The sequence below is a fragment of the Haemaphysalis longicornis genome, unplaced genomic scaffold, assembly GCF_048455015.1.
Source record: "Haemaphysalis longicornis isolate Haplotype H1 unplaced genomic scaffold, Haemaphysalis longicornis Haplotype H1 scaffold_5, whole genome shotgun sequence".
In the NCBI taxonomy this organism is placed as follows: Eukaryota; Metazoa; Arthropoda; class Arachnida; order Ixodida; family Ixodidae; genus Haemaphysalis; species Haemaphysalis longicornis.
In genome coordinates this window covers 50405078-50428838 of record NW_027526385.1, presented here as the reverse complement: position 1 = coordinate 50428838, position 23761 = coordinate 50405078, and the positions used below count along the sequence as shown (strand labels likewise).

General features: G+C 46.6%; 1 protein-coding gene across 1 annotated transcript in view; it reads left to right on the top strand.

Moving 5' to 3' along the window:
• Positions 1-23761, top strand: part of Eif3b (eukaryotic translation initiation factor 3 subunit b) — a 52778-nt gene that overhangs the window by 9904 nt on the left and 19113 nt on the right. Inside the window, exons 4-9 of the mRNA XM_077670397.1 lie at positions 713-770; positions 2475-2603; positions 4024-4181; positions 5473-5998; positions 10770-10842; positions 17273-17474. Coding sequence (XP_077526523.1) covers positions 713-770; positions 2475-2603; positions 4024-4181; positions 5473-5998; positions 10770-10842; positions 17273-17474 — 1146 coding nt within the window. The remainder of the gene's footprint in view (positions 1-712; positions 771-2474; positions 2604-4023; positions 4182-5472; positions 5999-10769; positions 10843-17272; positions 17475-23761) is intronic.

Sequence of the window (23761 nt, the reverse complement as noted above, 5' to 3'; positions counted from 1 at the left end):
TGAGTACTCCGGCATCTGTGATGGGAAGGTGTGTTGGTACTTTGAAATTATCGTCGGACATGGGGAAGTTGTGTGAACATGGTGCAGAGGACAAAAGCTCGTTTAACTGCCTCAAGATTGGACAAGCTCGTTTAATAGGCACGACGAGATTTATTATTATTATTATTTTTTTGTTGTTTCTCACGATCGTGTGTGATGTAGATGTAGTTGTGTGTAGTGTTCTCTTGTTGTTTTTAGGACTGCTCTGTTGTATTTTATTACTGTAATCAATTTTGTTGTACCTTTTTTTCACTTTCACTGTATTTTTTATCGTCTACCTTTTGTATTCTTTTTCTTTTGGGGTGCTAACCTCTTCAGTATTATCAGAGCCTTCTCGGCTTCCTCGTCTAGCTTGTGCAGCGGACTACGCCATTCACGTCACATAGTGTGTTCAGTGGTCAACAGCCGTCACTTGGTGGTGAACATAGTCATAATCATCAGCATCCCTTGGAAGAAGTTTGCAATTTCGAAATTGCGAAAATCTTGTGGGCAAAGGAAGTTAAAAAAAAAAATCGTTACCAAAGCGGTAGCGGCTACTGTGCGAGCAAATGTGGTACACTGTTGTGTTGCCGAGCAGGAAAACAGAGTTTCTTGGTAGCAGCCAAGCACTGTACATGATGTTGGCATTCTTCACTGACTAGCCCTCTCTTTTTTTTTTTCTGTCCTTGTGTAGGTATGAAAGCATCCCGGAGGATTGGAAGCCACCCCAGCCGCAGCCTTACGTTGATCACGTGAGTTGGTTCGGCCATTCAAAATGACACGCAACCGTTTGTACCCCACTAGGTGACTCGGGAAGTAGCGCGATGAAGACAGTTTGGGCTTGTCCGTGACTCACGTCCTTTTGTTTTAGCAAAACATTGCGATGCCCAATTACGTCTACATTCTTCTCCTTATACAATCGAACCCCGCTACAGCGAACGCCGCTTCAACGAAATTTCCGCTTCAACGAAATATTTCCAATTCCCCGTCAGCTAGCCATAGAAGTCAATGCAACGAAGTCCTCGCCACAACGAACCATTTGTCAGGCTTGCTTTCGCTTCAATGAAATTTTCGATGATTTGGGCTGGGTTTGAACAATTATTTTACAATAAAATAAGCATAGCGCCAGCTATCTGTAGCTTTTTATACATTCAGGACGCTTAGTTTCACCGAAAATGCGCGTTGCGACCACACCGCCACCCAAAACAAAACAAAAAATAACTCATAGGCGCACGCCATTGCTTGATGGCGATAACGATGTGGCTGGCCGTCTTTACACGAGGCGCAGGCCCGCTTCGCCAAGGCGGAGCCCCAGAGCTACAGCCAATCCGTATCCAGTTGAAATTGCATGAATGTGCTCCGCTGCTGGCGCGGTGCCATCATGTATGCGTTGTGAGCAGCTGTCCTTGCCGTTTTCCTTCTACCATTCTTCATAGCCAAGAGCGAAAATCATGTTTGCGCGTTTGGTCTTGAAGCCTAGTCATCCTATCTTAGTCGCGAGCGTGCGGTCATGTTAAATGCAAGCGCGCGCGTCTTGCCTGCCAAGGTCAGTAGCTGCCGTGCCCTGTCAGAGGATGAGATAGCGCGCGGTCATGTTAAATGCAAGCGCGCGCGTCTTGCCTGCCAAGGTCAGTAGCTGCCGTGCCCTGTCAGAGGATGAGATAACGGCACTGCTCCTGCCACAAGCGAGAGGGGGACTTCCCACGGCCTAGCAGCTATCTGCAAGTAATCAGCTCGGTGGGCACGCCTTGTTGTACAGCGATACGTTTTGCGCCTGCATATCTTCACCCCCCTCCGTAACGCGTTCTTTGGGTGGTGAAAAAACAGATAACCATTGGTATGTTTGTTATCCGAATAAACATGAGTTATTGCGCGTCACTCCGTTTTCTAAACATTGTATTATGCTGCCAATGTTGCGGAAACGCACGGGGCTATTTTTCTGGCCTTTTCGTGGTGTGTTGGGGCAGATTTTGCCTCAACGAATTTTCGCCTGAACGAAATTTTTCGCACGTCCCGTCAATTTCGTTGTAGCGGGATTCGACTGTAGAACGTGTTGTGTTATCGACCGAGGCCATTGTTTGAAATGGGAGTAGTTTCATTCCTCTAAATGTAGAACCGTAATAGCTCGATGTGGGCTTTTTCGGAGGCCCAGATTATTTGTAATTCACTCTGCAGAAATAATGTACTCACCGGTAAATTAAAAGATGTTTCAAACTGTTCATATTTGTTGCGATGTTTATTTGTAAAGATTTGTTTAAATGAACAGCTCGCGGGGTGAAGTGCTTATCCATAGCTTCAGTTCGTGAGTCTTTCCAACAGTCGTTCGGACCTCTAATGCATTTCCACCGTGTCCTGAACAAGTGTGTCAGTGAACATCGTTCTTTGTGCTTGTGCACCACGCGTGCGTGTGTTTGTGGCTGACGTGTTTCGAACACATTCCCTCGACACAACCGCAGGGCAACCTGAGACAGTGGCTGCAGAACCCCGACTGCTACGACGAGTACAGCATCATGTACTGCGGAGGGGAGCGGGTGGCCATCTACCTCAACAGCAACCCCGAGCCCACAATCATTAAGGACCGCGAGGTTAGTGTACACTACGCTCGTTGACTGGTGGTGCGAGACTAGCCCGGCTTTGAAGCATCAGCGCAACTGCAGTGGTTTTAAGTGCAGAGCACTTTATGCGCTCGCCTCGTCGTCGTTGCTCGCTAACGGTCTATGCGACTGCCGGAATCGGGCGGCGCGGTGAAATAACGGACCCAAGTAGAGCCTCGTGTGCCGTCGTCACGGAGTCGCGCTGAGGCTTTGAAAACCACGCGTTTTAAATAGTCGTAACCGTTCGAGCCTCGTGAACCGCCGGCGCTTGTCATACGTCTCCCCGTTGTTTAGCACAAAGAAAACTGCAGGTATATTTCAGGCAAAATCTGTGTATATGATCGGCAGCCCCCCGTGTTCATTTAGTTAGGAACGCTCGTTGGGTTGGTTTTTACGATAGTAAGCTAAAAAAGTGGCCGCGCAAGAAAAAAATGGCGTGTTCGAAATGCAGCAGAAAGGCTCCAGCCGTGGAAAAAAAAATGCCGCGTTCGAAATGATTCAGAAAGGCTCCAGCCGTGCAAGAAAAAATAGCGCGTTCGAAATGACGCAAAACAGCTCAAGCATAGGAAATTAAAACAAGCACCAAAAAACCAGAACTCCCACAGGTGCTGTTCCAGGCAGGGGGCGCGCGATGCATTGGGTGGCAGCAGTGAGTGGATAACGGCGCTGCAGCCCACTATGGCGAATCACTGCTCTGCACTTCCGACAGCTTTCGCATTGAGGGGAACGGCTTTAAGGGGGGACACTCCTCTTAAAACTATTTCTTTTATTTTTAAGTAAACTCTGTGAAACTTGTCAGTCTTGCTGCTTTTCCTTCACTGATTTCAAATATGGAATTATTTTTTTTGTCGGTCAATTAGGTCCCGAGATAATTAGAGGTAATTAACCATTTTTGGAGGAACAATAGACAAAACTGTGTTGGTCAGAAAACTGTAATCTTTACATTTTCCAACACTATGAAACCCTGGTGAGTGCAATAAGACAATTAGTTGTTTTATGCATCGCTTGGAACTAATTTTACAGCTCATTAAACGTCAGTGTTTGAAGTTTGCACTCAAAATGGCTCCGTGCCAGTGTTGCCACCAAGGTTTAATGAGCTCTAAAATTAGTTCCAAGCAATTAGTTCCGCGGGCGGGCGTGAAAATATTGCGTGTGCAACGCCGACGCGCACGAATGGCGAGCGAAAACGCTCCTGTAGTGAGCTTGGGCACTGCGAGTGAGGAGACGAAAGCCCAGAAAGGATTGCTCGGTGACATGGAGGTTAAAAAAAAAGCGGAAAAACGAAAACTTTTTTAGTGCTCAGTTGTTTGGTCAGTGTTGTTTCATATCGGATGATACGAATATTTTTCGCGAGATTCGTATTATCGAGATTTTACTGCATCTCTCCCTCTCCTCTTTTTCTGCGTTGCAGCGGTGGTCAGACAGTGCGGTGATGTGGTCCCCCCTGGGCAGCTACTTTGCCACTTTCCACCAGCAGGGCATCGCCCTGTGGGGCGGGCCGGGTTACGCCCAGATCATGCGCTTCAGCCACTTCGGCGTCAAGTTCATCGACTTCTCCCCCTGCGAAAAGTGAGTAGGGAGGCCCCCCCCCCCACACACACTTCTTGCTCTCTTTCAGTGTTCGGGTTCAGGCAGTGATGTTCCGTGCGGAAAATTTTCCCCTTTTTCGGGAATTTTTCGGCTGCAATTTTAGTCATAAGGTTCGAAAAGGGAATCTTCAATACATGCGGGGAAATTTAGGAGTCGTGGAGTAAAACAACAAAATAATGTCAGTAAACCGGACCTCGCATCATTCATTACTTTGTTTTCTTTATAAAAAGTTTCCGCAACACATCGTCGGATTTAGGTTCAAATGTACGCAGTCGTGTTCCCCTCAGCCACAAGCATCCGCACTTCTAATCCAGCTCGTAAAACAAACAGGTGGGAGCATAGGGGAAAGAATGCTGCATGAGAAAGAGCTAGCAAAGTGCGAAACGACGGCGGCAGAAGGGCTGAAGCCTGTTCGCATGTATTCCTGCACAATATACAGAATGTTATTTCAGGTGCATTTGAGTCCGCCTGCTGTCAACAAAAGATCGCTCCAGCAGTCCCGACACTTAGCTAAAAGTACCAACAATTCCTCCTTTTTCCTACGAGCAGTTGTAACTTGGAGCTTTAGCTTCCAAAGTAAGCATGCTGTTTGGCACAAAACTTCAAATGCATAGTCAAATGTTGCTGAGTGGCAGATGTTGTAGAAATTAGTTCACCCTGAAGGTCTGATACTCTGAACGGCGTCTGCGTCCGGAAGGCCACATAGGGGCGCTGGCTAACGCCCCTAACCGAACAGGAATCCACGTAAACATCAATCAGCCGTGAAAGGAGAACGCCTGGAAATTTGCACGGAATTCTTGACAAACCTGTGGGGGAAAAAACGATTAAAATAGGGAGTTTGTGAACCTTGAAATGGGAATTTTTCTTTCTAGTACGGAACATCACTGGGTCCAGGTTCAGGTCCGGCTTCAAGACAGAGATCTGTCCATTTGGGCATCAGTCGCAGCACGTTCTCCTCGTGGTCTTGGTGTTGGGTCATGACACTTTTGTTACCATTCAGTTAAAAAGGCCATTTCAGAGCATTCTGATTGGACAGCTGATGACTTTAGAAGCTTTTTGCTTTCTTTGTTTCTTCTTCTTCTCCTCCTCTTCCCCCTCTTCCTCCTCCTTCTTCTCCTCCTCCTTATTTCTCCCCTTCCTTTTCCTCCTCCTCCTTTTCCTTCCTCTTGTTCTCTCCTTCTTCTTGCCATTTGTGCATTTGCAAATGAGTGAGTGTCTATGGGAAAGACAGCTGGAAAAGACAATTCCGCGCCCCTTTCCTCGCACGCAGCTACCTGGTGACCCTGAGCCCACCGACGCCGGAGGCCTTCCAGGCGCAGCAGAAGAGCGGGGTGCCCGCAACGGAAGAGGCGGGCGGCCAGGTGGTGATCATCTGGGACATCCGGACGGGCCTGAAGAAGCGGTCGTTCACGGCGGACGCCGAGATGACCGTGTGGCCCATGTTCAAGTGGAGCAGCGACGACCGCTTCTTTGCTCGGCTGACGGCCGACATGCTGAGCATCTACGAGACGCCCTCCATGGGGCTGCTGGACAAGAAGTCGCTCAAGGTGCCCGGCATCCGCGCCTTCTCGTGGTCCCCCTCGCAGAACGTGCTCGCCTACTGGGTGGCCGAGGACAAGAACGTGCCCGCCCGGGTGACCCTGATCGAGGTGCCCTCGCGCCAGGAGCTGCGTGCCAAGAACCTCTTCAACGTGGCCGACTGCAAGATGCACTGGCAGAAGTCGGGCGACTACCTCTGCGTCAAGGTGGACCGCTACACCAAGTCCAAGCGCGAGAAGAACGAGTGGAAGTACAGCGTGAGTCTCTCTCTCCCTGTCGGTCTTCCCTCTCTCTCGACTCTCTACTCCCTAAGGGCAACCACATTGGCTGTGTGCCAGTTTGATGGTATGTCTATCGGTCTGTCGGCCTACCCTCTCTTTTCTTTTTTTATCCATCCGTCCAACTGTCTGTCCAGCTACCCTCCGTCTCTCTGTCTGTCTATACAGTGTAGACCATTTATAACGTAACCGCTTATAGTGCGGGACCGGATATAACGCGGGTTTTTGCGACCACCGGTTTGCCTCCCATAGAACTCAATGCATAAGCATACCGCTTAAGATGCGGTTCGCCGAAGCACAATACCGTTTATAGTGCGGTTTTTCGGCGGGTCTGCTGATCGACCGGCGCAGCTGAGGCATCGTTTTAGGGTAGCAAAAGAAAAAAAAAAAGGGTGAAATCGGCCATCTGACGCAGCGTGCACCCCTTGCCCTCCTCTAACGTAGACACCCAAAGAAAAAAAAAATAGGCACCCTTTAGTTCGTGCGTACCTGATAACCACAACTGACCTTGCTTGATGCTTCTCGGAAGATAGCGACAGTATCCCCATCCGCGCGCGGCAAGTTGATTTTATTAATCGTGAACCGCATGGCCCGTTTTCGCGCTCGAATCGTGCACATCAGCGTTGCGCTTTTTTTTTTTTTTTTTTTTCCGTGCTCGTGTCGACGATTCCGCGCTCGCGGTGGCTTCTTCGCGTGGCAGTGGGAGGAGCCTGACAACTTGCACCAATGGGGAGACGCGTACGTAATGGCGGGAGATTCGAAGCGCTCCGAGCCGGCTAGCCGCGCCAGAGATGTTTAGGCTTACCACCGCGGTATTTTTTGATGGGCGCTTTTACAAGCAGCGTGGATGGCAGTTTATATTCCACTTTTCGCCCACATTATTAGCTCCTTTCTTGCATGAGCGTCTTCGCTTGCACCCCGTGCGGCATTTCAGCGAGCGGTTAGAAGCGGTCGCTGGAACTTACTGGAACTGCCTGCACCGCTTCACGGCCAGTGCCGACGCCATGTTGCCGCCTTTTACCGCGCCGCTCACACCACGCCAGTTGTATCCGCGCTGGCGTGCACTGCACGTTTTCGCGATACCAAATCTACCACGCGGTTCACGCTTTAGAACGTTGTTGCTGATAAGCCACCGCTCTTTCCCTTTCCGAACATTCGAGCCGCGCGAAGCCGAAGATTTCCACCACCAGTACGTTGCGCTGATAAGCAGCCGCCTTCGGCATCGTGAACACAAGGTGGGGTAAAAAAAAAAAAAAAATCCCGCTGGCGTTCTTATCACGTCTTGCGGCATCTGTTCATATATGCTAAAAACGCGGCCATGGTCTCAAAACAAACACAACGGAAGTTAAAGCCGCGCTCGCCGTTTGTGAGACTGCGCTTTTGCCCTGCAGCAGCGGCTGATGTTAAAAATAACACGAAATATAGACCGTGCCTTCGTTTTTAAGTGCTGTGCGTTTGAGTGATGATAAATATAGGTTGACTTGAGAGATAGGTGGCGATGTGGTTGAATTCGCGCGTGTTTTGGTTATAGTGCGGTACCGCTTATAGTGCGGATTTTTGCGGCTCCCGCGACATACGTTATAAGCGGTCTACACTGTATATCTCTCTACAAATTGGTCCCTCTCTCCATGGGCCAGTCTGTGTTTATTAGCCTGTCTTTTTTTTTCGATCTATCAGTCTCTCTCTCTCTCTCTCTCTCTCTCTCTCTCTCTCTCTCTCTCTCTCTCTCTCTCTCTCTCTCTCTCTCTCTCTCTCTCTCTCTCTCTCTCTCTCCCTCTCTCCGTTTGATTTCTGGCTACTGCCTTACATTTTCGTACTAATATATACTAGAGGGAATTGTGGTGCTGGTGTAGAGCAAGCAATGCTTCAGAGAATGTGCAGTCATGCACTGAGTAGGAATGTTCTTCATTGATAGCATACTATCATTGGGAATAGGCGCGGTCACGAAAGTGTTAAGTCGACTTAGGCGGTTTGTGTTTTGGACTCCAGGAGGGTGGATTGTGGACTTCGATTTAACTCGGTTTGCGTGGAGAAAGCTTTGCTTTTTAACCCTCTAAGCAGACCTAAGAAGTCGCCACCAGCTCCACTTTTTCCCGAGTCTTCGTATCTCAATGGCGAAGATGGCCATACAATTTTTTTTTTGAAGGCCATCGGCAGTTTCTCACCCCATAAAACTGTGCTCCCAATGTGTGGCTGTAGCTTTGGTGTGTGAAACTTTAAATACCACATTTTTCGGGGTGGAGACACTGACCACTCAGGGAACACTGCTTTCGTGTTGGCAAGTTGTAGGAGTATCGTTTAAGGGGGGACGCGGGGATCAGATTTCGAAAAGTGACCAAAAAATCGTTTTTTCGGAACTCACATTTTCGGATTGCACGTTTTATATTCTATGCGTTCACAAAGTTTCCCCGCCGCAAACGATCGCGAAGTGCTAAAGAAAAATATTTATATCGGCTGAGGTGGCAAAATATTTCCTCAAAATGACGAAAATACGGCAATTTTCGCAGCGCTGTATCTCCGGAACGACGCTACCGGGCGCCGCCATCTTGGTCACGTTAGATCGGCCGACTCTTTAACTTTCGTTTTCCGGTCGCTCCTTTTGTCATCGCTCGCTCACAAACAAACGCACAAACGGCAGAAAGAGAAAGATAGTGAAACGAAGCAACCGATAGATGGTAACACGCGATTGGCTGTCCGGCCGCGTTTTTAGATACGGCTCTCCTGATTGGGCGCCGCCATGCCAGCAAAAACATGGCCGCCGGGCTGCTGCGCATTTTACGCGCACTGCGCTCCCGATGTTTTCAAGGTTTCCCGGTCGACTCGGTAGCAGTTTACTCGTTTTATCTGTTGCGGTACTGAACAGTGACATTACTGTTATCGCGACGATAATGTTGCCAGATAGGGAAGTGCGCGGCTCGAAAGACGCATCGAAAACGTGCCCGCGACGTCGCCGTGGTCTGTTCTTGAGTGGGAAGCGCGGTGCGTGCGCCTACAATTGCGGTTCGTGAAGCGAACTTTTGAACGCATTGTGAGCATTGCGATGTTATAAAACGCTGAGTTATTGCTGTGTTACACAGCGTGCTTGCGAGCTTCGGGAAGGGAATGACCGACTCGCCAGAAGTTGCGGGGCGCGCTGCATTGGCGCGACGTGTTCGGGCAGCGGCCGATTGCGGGAGCGGTTGCTATTGCACGCGAGTAATAATAATTGATGTACGGGAAGTGAAATTTAATGGGAAAAGCGAAGTGACCTACCATATCAAGGTTACCTAAATTACGATCGTGGGGAACGCGCGCGTAGGGGATTGTAGGGCAGGCGGGGGGGGACGGGGGGGGGGGGGGTGCAATGAACCGTCACCTAGCTTATTTGAGAAACTTTTGCCGTGGCTCTAAAGTAGTTAGTACAACGAAGTCTGGGATTACAAAATAATATTTTCAGTGTTAAATAAATTAGAAAAGACGCCGTAAGGGTGCAGCATTCACAATTCGATATTTTTATTGGGTTTTCTATTTTCGCAATGTTTGCAATTCTGTTATCTATCTTGCAATGATTGATTCTCCTGAAGGTGAAGAGCATGGTATGCTAATAATAATCAATGTTGTAATTGTGTAAAAAAACTATACTCTACTTTCAAATAGCTCATCTTATGCTTGTGATGCCCAGATATAACTTTTTGACACCGAACAGCCTCATGTACTAAGCTGTAGCTTTGGCAATGTTATGAAACCCAGAAATCTGCTGAAAGTCTGCTGGAATATTACTAATATAAAACGAAACCATGCCTTACTCTTCATTTTGGAGACAGTTATGCATTAGGCATACATCAAGTAAAGTTTAGGTACCCTAGTAGCCCATAGCAAACTTTGTGGTACACTAGGCGTAAAACTGGTGCTTCTGCTATCTGAAGGCCTGCACATGAAAACCTTCAGTTGGCCAGAAAGGCCTCCCAGATGCACCAAATCGAAGGGCGAAGGTCTTTGAGGTTGTCCCCAAGCAAGGACAGCAAGGACTATGCTGCTAGTGCAGTTTGAAAAATCGTAAAGTCTTCGTAAACTTCAACAGCCGTTTTCTCAAAAGTGCGTTTTACGAGTTCTTCGTTGCTCGTGGAAAGGATAGCATGGCAACCACTGGGCAGATTTTGACACTGTTTGTTTTATTTCAATCCTTGAAGAGTTCTGCAGGGTATGACATTCTCGGATTTTCATTTTAGGGCCTAGATATTTTTTTAAGTGACATTTACGGCCAAGTCAGCTGTATACTACTGGTTACAAATGAAAATAATGTTTTCTGTAAAAAAAATGAAGGGTGTAAAAAAAATTCGAAGAATGTCATACCCTGTAGTGTTCTTTTGACTACAATTTAAAAGTATTCTGAACATCCTACCATATGTCAATACCTTGCTAGGCTTTCCACGAGCGGACAACATGTACACCTCTGTAGCACAAAAACTACTGAAGGTATTATTTTTAAATTTCAAAATTCACCATTTGGAGTGTTTTCCAATGTGCCTACCAAATTTCATTACTCTATGTCAAAAAATAAAAAAGTTTGCTCTGATCCCCACCTCCCCCCTTAAAAGGGGAAGTCCTTGCATAAGTGGAGAGTTGTTTGGTTGGGCTGAAAACGGCCAAATTTTTTTCCCCCACTGTTTGCCCCCCCCCCCCCTCCCCCCCACCTCTTGTTTTGAACGCATGTTTAGGCCGTGCTTGTGTTTGATGTGACCGCACGTTTTGTGGCTTGTTTGTTCAACAGGGGATGTACTTCAACTTCGAGATCTTCCTCATGCGAGAGAAGCAGATTCCCGTCGACAGTCTTGAGATCAAAGGTACGAGTCCTGCTGTTATCACGTTACGGCGGAGCTAATAATGTCGCTGTTTCTCGGAATCCTTCATGTCCATTGGGTTCATTGACAGAAAAGAAAAAACAAAAATCTGTCACTGCTTTTCACGTCAATAAGGAGCAGGTGACACAGTGTTGTCCTTTTCAAGTTGGGGGGTGTCTTATTTCTTACTTTGCATAGTGTTTTTGTTTAGGAAGATTGTGATGTCACTGCTGGCAGCAAAGAATTGAAATATTTTTGTAGGTTGCGGGCTCTAACCCGACGTCAGAGATGAATTCGCGGAAACTTTCGCAACATGTCAGCGACGGTGAAAATTGAAATGAAGCTTGCCTATTTGGTAAAAGAAATTGGGAGTACTGGGCAAGTATTGCTAGCTAGGGTCACTAGATACGATACAGAGCACCGTCACTGAGGCACGCAAGTGAGCAACGGCGGCGGCCATTTTGGTGTTTATCAGTGCTGCCAGATTGCCGCTTCCGCAGCTTCACCGATGACTTGGCCGAGGTCATTTGTAAACAACACTGCCAAAGAAGCAGCAACACGGCATCTTCGGACACACTTCCGCAGCTGAAATGCTGCAAAGTGCGTCATCTTTGATTCGCATTCGGAACGACGTCAGTTGCACGCAGCTGCAAAGCAGGGAGCACAAGCTGAGACTACCACACTTGACCGATGGGAAACGTGGCGCCCATGAACCGTCGCAGTGTAAACAAGTGTCACGAGATGCAAACTGACCAATGATTATGGGCGATTCCACGAGAGAACGAACATGCGTGTACACAACCATTTTTTGTTCATTCTGGTTTTTTTATTATATATGCGCGCAATATGGAAACCCCCGAAAATCAAGTTTGTTTTCTCCTGAGGTGCGTAGTTCGGGAGAAAAAAATGTTTGAATGTGCCCGGAGCGCAGCGGTGGTTTCGGCAACTGCAGATTTTTCCAAGTTTGCGTCTCTGTGTACGTCAAGGAGTACAAGGGGTGTGTATAAAATGTTTTGGGCCATAAACTAGACCAGAATGCTAATCTGTATAACGCAAAATCAGCGTCCTGCAGCGAACAAAAAATTAAAAAAAAAATCGTGAAATCGGCCCAGACGATAATTTGTTAGTGTTTTTGACGCCCCCTATCTACATTTCTTCTTTTCTGGAAAACTTGTAAGTCGGCCATTTTATTGGCCATACGTATCTGAACGCATAAACAAAAGATGGTGTTTGTAGAAAATTTAGAAGTACTAAAAAAAATTGAATAACTTCGGCTCTTTTTCAGAAGTTGCGCAAATTCAAAACTGAATATAAAAAAAACCCCATACTTGATTTTCTTCAAAATTGCGAAAATAAGACTCCTTTACTTGGACAACAAAACTGTGGAAAAACATGTTGCATCATTTTGTTGAGAACAAAGTTATAAGGGGCCAAACTTGGGGCTCGCGCGACGCGTCTTGGCGCGCGGCGGTAATTTCTGGCCGCTGTTGCCGGACGTTGCGCGGGTGTACACGGGCGGTAATTCATATTCCACTGCCACATGCCGGCACGGTAAATCTCTCTCCAGTATTCCCAAACGAAAAAAACTATTCTGGAGATTCTTCTGTTTTTTTGGTTTTTTTTTCCCGCCTCTGTTTCCCTAGTTTGTTCTTTAACGAGCTAACTTTCTGGCCGATACCAGCTCGAAAGCGCTCCTTTGCGGCGCCAGTATTTTGCGGGATGCAAAACAAAAAAAAACAAAGGTTCCTCCGATGCGCAGGCAACCGAAACAGATGGCGCTCGGGCAGTTACAAGGGAGGGAATGGATTGACCTTCAGACCCAAATCAGTTCCCCACCACGACGGGCACATTTCCGCTGGTGGTGCATGGTGCGCTGGCGTCAGTACAGGGTATCCCACCGCATTCTTTGAGGCAAACATGAGAGAACGACCTTAAAAATAACTAACCAGGAAACAAACACCTGCACCACGGCTTACGAGGCCGTAGGAGGCTTTTCAGAGACGCCACGTGCACGCGAATCTATTTTACTGGAATGAGAATCAGGTGCGGTCGGGTACCTGGCTTCTTGACGTATTATTAAATTCCGGTCTGTTGTCATATTATTGCCGTATATTTATTGTTTAGTCACATATCACAAAGGCGAAGCGTACATTACAGTATTACTAGCGATTTTGATACGCTTGCGTACGAAAATTGCAGTAAGGGGAGGCTACTGCCCCGTCCTTTTCTGTCCTTCAACTCACTGGTTGATGGGCTCTCAACGGATGCTTCCCTTTGCTTTACTCTTGCCATATTTTTGTTTGCTTTTGACTCCTCCCCTTAAAAGTTTTTTTTTTTTTTTTCATGGGTGGATGCTTTCATTTGTGCGAAAGTGTTTGCACGTGGATTTGTGCGCGTGTTTGCTTGCTCGACTACCCGCACACTCTTATTCTGATAGATGTGGCAGGGGAAGCCTAGCGGATGTTGTTCTGAAAAAAAAAAAAGTGTGACCCGTTCACCCACCCACAGTTCATTCCCGCCCAAGTCTTGCACTCACCCCAGCATGAAGTGTGCGTCTGCGTTTATTGTGCGAATGCTGACCTGTCTGCTTTGGCCCTGCAAAATGTTACAGGGGTTGACCGAAGAATGAGCAACTTAAAGGAGCTTTGTCTTTGCACCTCACCATCGACGCAGTGTTTCTTGGGCGCGTGCCGGCAATTCCCAATGGCCGACAACCTTACCATGTCCGCTTTGGGCGTTTCGGACGAAGAAGACGTCACATATGCTGTATGGGAAATTGGTTCTCTGATAAAAAAGAGTCTACCGCCAGCTGCATTCGTGAAGGAGCTAGGCAAATGGGTCACCAAGTGGATTTCCCATGACTCTATTAGGCGGACCCAGGCCATTGCCATAAACGAAGTGAAAAGATGCGAACGGCGATCAAGCATTGTACTGCACTTCGACTTCTCTGAAAATTGGACAGTTATTCTGCCAAATGAAGTCCAGTCGTACCACTGGCACAAAACACAGGTTTCACTGTTTACGTGCGTTGTAACTACAAGAAAATCAGTTCAGAGCTTCGCAGTAGTTAGCGATCACATGCAACACGATACCGCACATGCATGCTATGCGCTCGCTCCACAAGGTGCACGAATGCCTGGAAGACAGTGCCCCTGTGTACAGCTACGTTGTTTACGTTAGTGATGGTGCAGCCAGCCATTTCAAGAAGAAATATCAGCTGTACGAACGTTCCAGAACAAACTACACGTCTGCGAAGTGGCTGTGCTTGACTGTATGAGCGCCCGAGGAAGCTGTGGTGCAGATATTATAAATATTTTACTTGAGTTGTATTCCCACACGTATGCCTTTTGCTGTGTTCCTGACTGTAAATAATTAATCACGATAGTCTGACAGCCAATTTCCAAACTTGTGTCTTTTTGCTTGAATAAATATTCTTGAGAAAAAACTGAAATACCTTCAGTAATTTACTCGTGCTGTGACCGAAGCGCCAAATTAATAGAAAATTTCGACCACTCCTACCACTTCTACCCGATATAACCACCGGAAAAACTTTTCCTGTTGTTTCGAATCCTTCTTTCCTTTCCCTATAAGAAGAGTGGCGTTCGCAAAGGAGCGCTTTCGAGCTGGTATCGGCCAGAAAGTTAGCTCGTTAAAGAACAAACTAGGGAAACAGAGGCGGGAAAAAAAAACCAAAAAAACAGAAGAATCTCCAGAATAGTTTTTTTCGTTTGGGAATACTGGAGAGAGATTTACCGTGCCGGCATGTGGCAGTGGAATATGAATTACCGCCCGTGTACACCCGCGCAACGTCCGGCAACAGCGGCCAGAAATTACCGCCGCGCGCCAAGACGCGTCGCGCGAGCCCCAAGTTTGGCCCCTTATAACTTTGTTCTCAACAAAATGATGCAACATGTTTTTCCACAGTTTTGTTGTCCAAGTAAAGGAGTCTTATTTTCGCAATTTTGAAGAAAATCAAGTATGGGGTTTTTTTTATATTCAGTTTTGAATTTGCGCAACTTCTGAAAAAGAGCCGAAGTTATTCAATTTTTTTTAGTACTTCTAAATTTTCTACAAACACCATCTTTTGTTTATGCGTTCAGATACGTATGGCCAATAAAATGGCCGACTTACAAGTTTTCCAGAAAAGAAGAAATGTAGATAGGGGGCGTCAAAAACACTAACAAATTATCGTCTGGGCCGATTTCACGATTTTTTTTTTAATTTTTTGTTCGCTGCAGGACGCTGATTTTGCGTTATACAGATTAGCATTCTGGTCTAGTTTATGGCCCAAAACATTTTATACACACCCCTTGTACTCCTTGACGTACACAGAGACGCAAACTTGGAAAAATCTGCAGTTGCCGAAACCACCGCTGCGCTCCGGGCACATTCAAACATTTTTTTCTCCCGAACTACGCACCTCAGGAGAAAACAAACTTGATTTTCGGGGGTTTCCATATTGCGCGCATATATAATAAAAAAACCAGAATGAACAAAAAATGGTCGTGTACACGCATGTTCGTTCTCTCGTGGAATCGCCCTTATGGCGGTGGCAGGGGTTTCCCCAGGCATCGAATCAAGGGGGGGTGTCTCAATGGCTCTGGGGGGGGGGGAGGGAGGGTTCATAAACTAGAAAAGCTGTTTTTTTATCCCACTAGTTAAATAATAGACGTCTGTTAACCAAACGCTCATCCCCGTGACGTACGTTTTTCATTTTCTATATATATATATATATATATATATATATATATATATATATATATATATATATATATATATATATATATATATATATACAGAAAGATAGGTCAGCAGTCTATAACGCCAAAGGGGGCATAGGGGTGTGGTTAGGCTCTTTTCTTTTTCATTACGGTTAATGAAGTAAACATTAATGACAAAGAAAAGAGCCTAACCACACCCCTATGCCCCCTTTGGCGTTATAGACTGCTGACCTATCTTTCTGTATTTCCTCAACGAGCCCCTCATTTCCTTACTATATATATATATATATATATATATATATATATACATTTGAGAGCTCTGAGAGGCGGTGCTTTCTATTCAATCTAAGAAAGAAACAAATTTAGAGAAATTCATTTTTTACCATGAAAGGTCCGTATTCAGTTTTTTTTAATGTGTCGCCATTTTTCAACGTATAAGGACATTTTCGAACTTGTTACCAGGGCCAGTGACGAAATTTGAGTTCTTGAAACAATGTTTATGTTGTACACGCATTATGGAGCACTTCAGGCACCGATTGTACGGGCACCGATCGTACGGGTAAATCAGGCACCGATTGTACGCTCCCGATTTATTAAAACGCCAGGATTAGCTTCCGTAGCGCTTCGCATCGCCAAATTGCCCATTTTAAATGTACATGCTGAAATGTAAATGCTGAAATGTACATGCTGCTTATTTTGCCCGAGGCTACTGCCAAGAATAGCAGACGGGCAGCCCGCGCATGCGCAGATCGATACTGAAAAAGGTCCATACAAGGACTGACAAGAGTGAAATGTGGGGATTCAAGGGGGGGTGTCCAGAAAAACTAGGGGGGGTCTACACACCCCCTAGGGGGGGTGTAGGGAAATCACTGGGCGGTGGCAAGGAACAATAGGAGAAAAAAGTGCTGATACTCTGCAACCTTATCTACTGACACATTGCTAGCTTTGTGAGGCACACTGGGTTCATGGGAGATCAGTGGGATGTAGCTACTTGTGCTGTGAAATGGACAGTTTTCTTTGCGGCTGCAGCAATGTTACCTTTTTTTTTTTTTCGAATCTTATGATCCAGTCATTTTGACGCGCTTTGTATCTTAGCCTGAGTGGGCTTTTTTTTTTTTTTTTACTTAGACTTTTCTCAAGTGAATGTTACTTTCCACATCCAACCTGTCCGGCTTGGATGCGGGGTGTAGTAGGTCTCTAATATTATTGAATGTGCCAGTAATTGCGACTATCGTGGACCGTGTCAGTGAACTAATTCCTTTGGAACATGCCTAAAATTCTTTTCGTTTGGAACCCTCGGAATCATTTTAAATGTAACTCTTCAAATTCCGGATTAAAGATTTTGTAAGGTGCAACCAGCACTCTTCTTGTTCGAAAACGTCCATGGGAGTTCAAAAGATAAAGCACATCTAGTACCGCACACACACAAAAAAAGGATGAAACTGCATGCTTGTACTGGTTGTGAGGTGATGCGTAACATGACGTGTAAACTATCTCCATACACAAAGGAAGCTTTGCACATTGTTATCTCAGCTTAGAAATTTTGTGTCAGTACTGCTTTAGCAATCTCGGCTTATAAATAGGCACTCTTGACTCTAATGACCTAATCAAGTAGTTGGGCGACGTTTGGGACTGACTTCAGCGTTCCCCCAAGGGTGCTTTTATTGATTGATTGATTGATTGATTGATTGCCTGATCGATTGCTTGTGCAGACTCGATAGTGGCGTTTGCCTGGGAGCCCGTTGGGAGCAAGTTCGCCATCATCCACGGCGACAGCCCGCACATCTCGGTGTCCTTCTACGGCGTCAAGCCCGGCGCCTCGGCCGTACTCCTGAAGAAGTTTGAGCGCAAGCAGTGCAACCACCTCTTCTGGTCTCCCAGCGGACAGTTCATCGTGCTCGCGGGCCTTCGGACGTGAGTAGAAGGCGTTCCCATTTCACTGCAGACTACGGCAGTCGTCTTCAGTGGCATACTTTGAAATAACGCTCGTGTTGTGGACCCGGTCGAAGTGCGAGCTAATACGACAAGCTTGGATTAGGTAAAGTTGTGATTGTTTGGACTTTAAGGGGACACGCGGGTCGAAAAAACGCGATTTTTTCGAAATATACCGATTTTTTGTTTTCCCTTGCATTAGCATCTTTGACTATCCTTCTTTCATGGGTAAAAAAATGAAAACGAAATACGAACGAGAACTTAGTGAAAAATGTGTCTGAATGACTCGCGGTGACCCAAGAAATCGCGCAATCAAGCCAAATTTCGGCCAGGTTTGAGAATTTATTCCGCACGGCAGCGTGGCTCGCCGCCATTTTGGTCACTTGAGAGAGGTAGATCAAGCCTTCTTCTCTCGATTGAGCCGCTCGCCAGCTTCGTATCTCCGCGTAAAAAAAATAAAAAAAATGTTTCTTCCCGCTTGTTTTGCGAGCTCCCACTGGGCATTTAAATCACGTGACGCGAAAGCGGGACCGCCATTGGCTCTTGCCGCTTGTGAGCCGCCATCGCCCGCATCGTTCCGTTCGCTACTTCGCGCTATCTTTTCTATTTCCTTATCGTGTGTTTTTAATCGTGAACGGTGAGGAGAAGCGTGACTTTTGTCGCCGGAAGCAGCGTACTTCATGCCGGTACAAAGGAAAGCGCAAGCGGCGCAGCATTGTGACGACCACGGCCAATGCCGGCACGACCGGCACCGTGAGGCCTAACGGCGCCGGGCCTTCAAGCGTTGCAAGCGCGGCTCTACCAGGCGGGGCTGATTTTATCAGCGAAGATATCGACTTTATAAGCGCATCGGAGAAGAAGTCGGCAGCCTTCCAAGGTGAGGAGGCAGCCAGCCACGGGAGCGGTGCAGTTATCTGTGGAGTCGGCGCTCTGACTGACCTCGAGTGCCGCCGTGTGCGCGACGTGCGGGAAGTGCGAACTCGTCGTAGTCGAGGTTGCGAACAAGCGGAAGGGCCTCGCATCGGTACTGGAACTGAAGTGCAAAAACGAGAAGTGCCCTGCGGGAGTGGCTTCGGGAGTGATTTCTTCTGTTTACTCGTCGCAGCGCGCTGCCGCCGTCGGTCGCGGAGGCCGCAAACCGGAACTCTGCAGTTCCGGTTTGCGGCCTCCCCGTGATAGTTTCGCCGTCAATGTGAAAGCGGTACTCGCTGCACGCGCGGTTGGCATCGGACACGATCAGCTATGCAGGTTTTGTGCCATTCTTGGACTACCAAAACCACAGCATCAAAAGACGTTCTACAACACTGCCAAGAAAGTTCATGTTGCGGCCACAAAAGGCGTCTCTGACAACCTTGCTGAAGCAAGGCAAGTAACTGCGTTGCAAGCTGGTCAGACTGACCTCAGTGTGATTTTTGATGGTACTTGGCAGAAGCAAAGACACGAGACACAACAGCACTGCCATTTCTCTTGACACTGGTCTCTGCCTGGATTTTGAGGTGCTGTCAAATTACTTGTACTTGTAGCTGCCACCAAAAGCTTGATGAGCAAGAGGAGGAAGTGTGGCAAGCCTTTCATGCCTCTTGTGTGTGAAAAAAATGTTGACTGCTCATCCCATGCCATGGAGACGGAAGCAGCACTGCGCATCTGGCACAGGACGCTATCGTACAACCTGCAGTTCACTGTAGTGGAGACTGCCACTGCCCTCACAGGGTTGTGGTTCAACAGAGGCCACACTAGCTTTGAGCAAGTTCTCCAAGAACTGGGAATCTTCCCTTCAGAAGAACTGGTCAGACTAAGCAATGCAAGTGACCAGCGGAGGGTCAGGCAGATGTGTGCAAAGCTGACTGCTAAGGCTAGCCCCCATTGCCGCAGCCTGGTGAAACGGTCCCACACCAAGGACTACCCCAGCAAAAACCGTGAGGGTGCAACTTATGCAGCAGGAGCATTCTAGTTTTAGTACCTCAATGTGGACATTTCAGACTGTATCCCCACCAAATTTCATGTTGTTCGAGCAAGAATTTCTGAATCTGCCAAAGAAATAAACTTTCAATTGCGTTTTTCTCAGCTTGTTGTTTTTGTCCGTTTTCTGAGTTTGTGCACACTTATTTTCCCAGTTAAAGTTGTCCTATCAGGATGAAATTTTGCACAAATGTTCATTATAACACGTAGAGTGCACAAATCTTGTTCATTATGCAATTTGTGTCCTTAGATATTTCTGGCGGTCATAAAACAAAAATATACAGAACAAAAAAAGGCACACTACCAGTCATTTTTTTTTCGTGGTGAGGAAAATGATGATGAGGCTTTTTTAGGTAGATTTGTGCACTCTGCAGTTCATAAGGAACCACCTAGGCTATTTTAAAAGTTTCAGAAAAAATTTTTACTATAAAAAAAAGTGTGCACAAAAAAGCCATTTTTCTGAAAGTCATGCTGCGTAACATTTTATCCGGAGCAGCTATTCAAAATCTGATTACATATATGACCAGAGGAGCTCAATCTCTATAAGCTGTGAAAATTTCAGCCTCCTAACTTCATTATTAAAAAAAAAGTTGTTTGGAGGAGCACGTCCCCTTAAAGGTCCTACCGTATTTTTGCGCATATAACCCGTCCCTACGTATAATCCGCACCCCCACTTTCAGCCCGCCGGAAAAGAAAAAAAATCCTGGGCCATCTTCCACTTACGTGAAACCTGGGGAGGGGCGAAGCTTGCAGTGTAGAAGTGTAATCTTGACGCCTTGGCATTTTTGCCAACGGAGATGAAACCGTTGGGGGGTAGAGGTATACAGCTTTGCTGTAAAAGTCTCTTTTTTTTTTTGAAGCATGAATTTTTCTAGCGTGAGGCGTAAACAAGTGTCCCGGTTACGAGGACGACGACTTGAGACTCCGACAGCCCAAGCCTCTTAGGGGCTTCGCCACTAAATAAATCCTCTCGTATTGCTTGCGCAATTGATACCGGAAAGGCTGCACCAAAGCTACTGCTCAAGCAACACATCACATCCTATGGAGACAGAAAAAGCGTATATTTAGCCGGTAGAATACGCTGACTGCAAGCTGAAAGTCACAGTTCAGTAATAAAATTCAGTTGTTAGAGTGTGCTCGTCCTTGTATGTTTTGCGCAATCGCTGCCATGGAAGGCTTGGTCAGTGTTGGTGCGTAGGAGCTTCACGGCACAACGCTCATTGCCGTGAAGCCACACTAAAGGAAAAACCCCACATATTACCCGCACCCCTACTTTGCCACTGAAATTTTCGCATTTTTGGTGTGGGTTATACACGCGAAAATACGGTAAATTTCCTTGGAACTTTTTGGCGCTTCCTGCCGTCTCGAGCTGCTGCAGTTTTGGGCTGGTCGGTAGTTAGTAACGGCTGGACATGTGTAGTGTAATCGCTTCGTACTGCAATGTACCGCATTGGGCGTTTCAAACATATAGTTTAGATGACTCGGTCAGCCCATGCAAGACAACGAATGGCTTACCGTGTTGTACGTTATGCACCAAATTTAAATAACATGCTTCGCTTCACGGCGACTATGGTTGCTACCCGGCTTGTCGACCGGTGGTCGGCTGAACCTTGAGACTGGCAGGTATTTGCTGGTTTTTAAGTGCAAAGCACTTTAGGGGCTCACCTTGTTGTCGTAGCTCACTCGGTGGACCCAAGTAGAGCCGCACGGCATTCCGTCGTAGCGGCTGTCGTCGCGGCATTCCACAGAGGCTTTGAAAGCCAAACGGTTTATATAGTCATAAGCGTTCGAAACTTGTGAACTGCTGGTGCTTGTCATGCATCTCCCCGTTGCTTAGTGCAAAGAAAACTGCGGGTACATTGGAGGCAAAATATACGTAATAAACTGGCAGCGCCCGCGTTCATTTAGTTAGGAATGCTCGTTAGGTTGGTTTTTGCAATAGTAAGCGAAAAAAAAGTGGCGGTGCAACACCGGCACATGTGCGAAGAAAAACAAGCACAAAAAAAAAACTCTTGCTGGCGCTGTTTCATGCAAAGGGCGCGCGAGCACTTCGAAGGCAGGAAATTATAATGTGTTGGGTGGTAGCAGTCAGTGGATAACGGCGCTACAGCACATTATGGCGAATCACTGCTCTGCACTTCGGACAGCTTTCATGTCGAGTGGAACGGCCTTAATTTAGTCAGTGTCTGAATAAGCACTGGAAATAACTGTGCAGTGGAGCTAGGATTACGTTTAATGCGCACTCTATGATGCCAGTCTCTTGGCTGTCTTTTTCGGTCGCTATTTTATATGTTGGCGTTTCATAGTCTTGCTATCCGCTGTGCATTCACTATCGGTTGCGTTGTAGACTTCCCCACCCCATGCTAGGACAGAAAGGGCGCAAAGGCGCTTGTTCGGCACGTTTTATGTGCAGATCTTTCCTCCATTCATCCACCCGCCTACTCAGTGTCAGAGTTCATGCCTCCTCTTCTGCTGGTTAGATAAATATGCAAATTTTGTCTTCTACTCCTGGTTAGATAAATATGCAAATTTTGTCCCAAGGTGTGGCTTCACCGCAGCGCACGACATGTCGTACCGTATTTTCGCGCGTATAACCCGCACCAAAAGTGCGAAAATTTCAGGGGCGAAGTGGAGGTGCGGATTATATGCGGGTTATTTCCTTTGGTGCAGCTTCACCACAATGCGCGTTGGGCTGTGATGCCCCACAGCAGTAATAACGACTAAGTCACTGTTATCCCACTCACAGTGGTTATTTTGCACACACCGCTCAACAATATACCTACCTGAGAAAGTGTATGCGGTAAGTCATCTAGTTACATAGTCAGCTAGGTAAGTTCTTTTGCATAAACAAATGTGTAATGCTGCCTGAGTTAGTAGCTTTGGTGCATCCTTTTATGTATAAAATATGCGGGGATATAATTTTTTTATTCGTCGACGGAAAGTGGGGTTGCGGGTTATATGCAGGGGCAGGTTATATGCGCGAAAATACGGTAATGCGTGCATCGTCATGGCTGTGACATTTTTTTCACCTACTCTGTTCTAGCCGAGTTGTTGTCATCAGCTAGAAGCGAAGTGTAGTTTTGCTGTTCGGTCCACACCATGGTGTTATCCTATCTTTATCGCCGGCGTGCTTACTAGTCAAGGTCACACGCTTCCTGGGCAGAAGGCCATCAGAAGGGATCAGATAACAGAGGCCCCCGCTGCTGGCACGAGTGAAAGGAGAGCTTTTTACAGCCATCACTAATCAGCTCAGCAGATGTGCCACACTGTATAGCAATGTGGTTTCGGTCTAAATCTTTTTTTGGAGGGGGCATGAACGTTGCTTTCTTTTAGGGTGGTTAAGGGGGCAGACTGGTCTTAGAGCTATTTTTTTTATTTACTGACCAATTTTAATGAAACTGCACAGCAATATGGAGTTTTTTGTGCTGATTTCAAATCTGCAATTAGATTTCTTGTAAGTTGATTATATTTTGGCATAATTAGTGATTAATTGCCATTAGTTTGGGACGCAATTGAAAAATAATCATGGCACACAGAATAGCACTAACCACATGGATGGATAGACAGAGAAATGACTAAAGAATACAATATAGGAATTACTTTTTTGATTTAGCTATTTTTCGTCTCTTTACAACACACTGAACTTCACTCCTCCTGTACTCTGCGAGAAATGGCTCACAAGTGGTGTCAATTGAACACGATGATAATTTTCCAAAACCTCCACTTCAAAATTTGTTTCCTACATTGTATGCTCCACACGTGTAGGTATCATCAGAAAAAAAAATTACAGCCCTACCTGCTCTGGGTGCCGAGATATTTGGGGACAAAACTGAACGAAGTCCTAAAATTTGAGTTTTGGGAAAAGTGCAAAAAACAAATGGCACACGTTTTAATGACAGATACTACAGCGTATGTACAGATTTACAGTGCGAGATTGCTAGTAACCACCAGGAATCTAGTCTGACTGCTTATTAGCTCTTGAATGACGCTTTTTTAGGGCCTGTTCGACTCTTTCAGCTGAGGTGTGCTTGCGAGCCGAGTCTTGTGCTCGTTGATGGTCCTTCTCGGTCATTCGTTTGGTGCTCTTCACGCTAGGGTTTAAGCTGAGGGCTTTCAGGATTCCTGATGAGGTTTTCGCGTTGCCAGCATTAAACCTCATCACTGCCTCTGCAACAGCGGCTTGAACAGTGAAGAGCGGCGCATGGCGCTCCTTGGGTGCCAGTGCCCAGATAAGCGAATGGAGGCTTTTGTTGCTATTCTGGGTTTTACCCCGTGAACACCTTTCGAGCAGCTTCTTATTCGACAAGCGC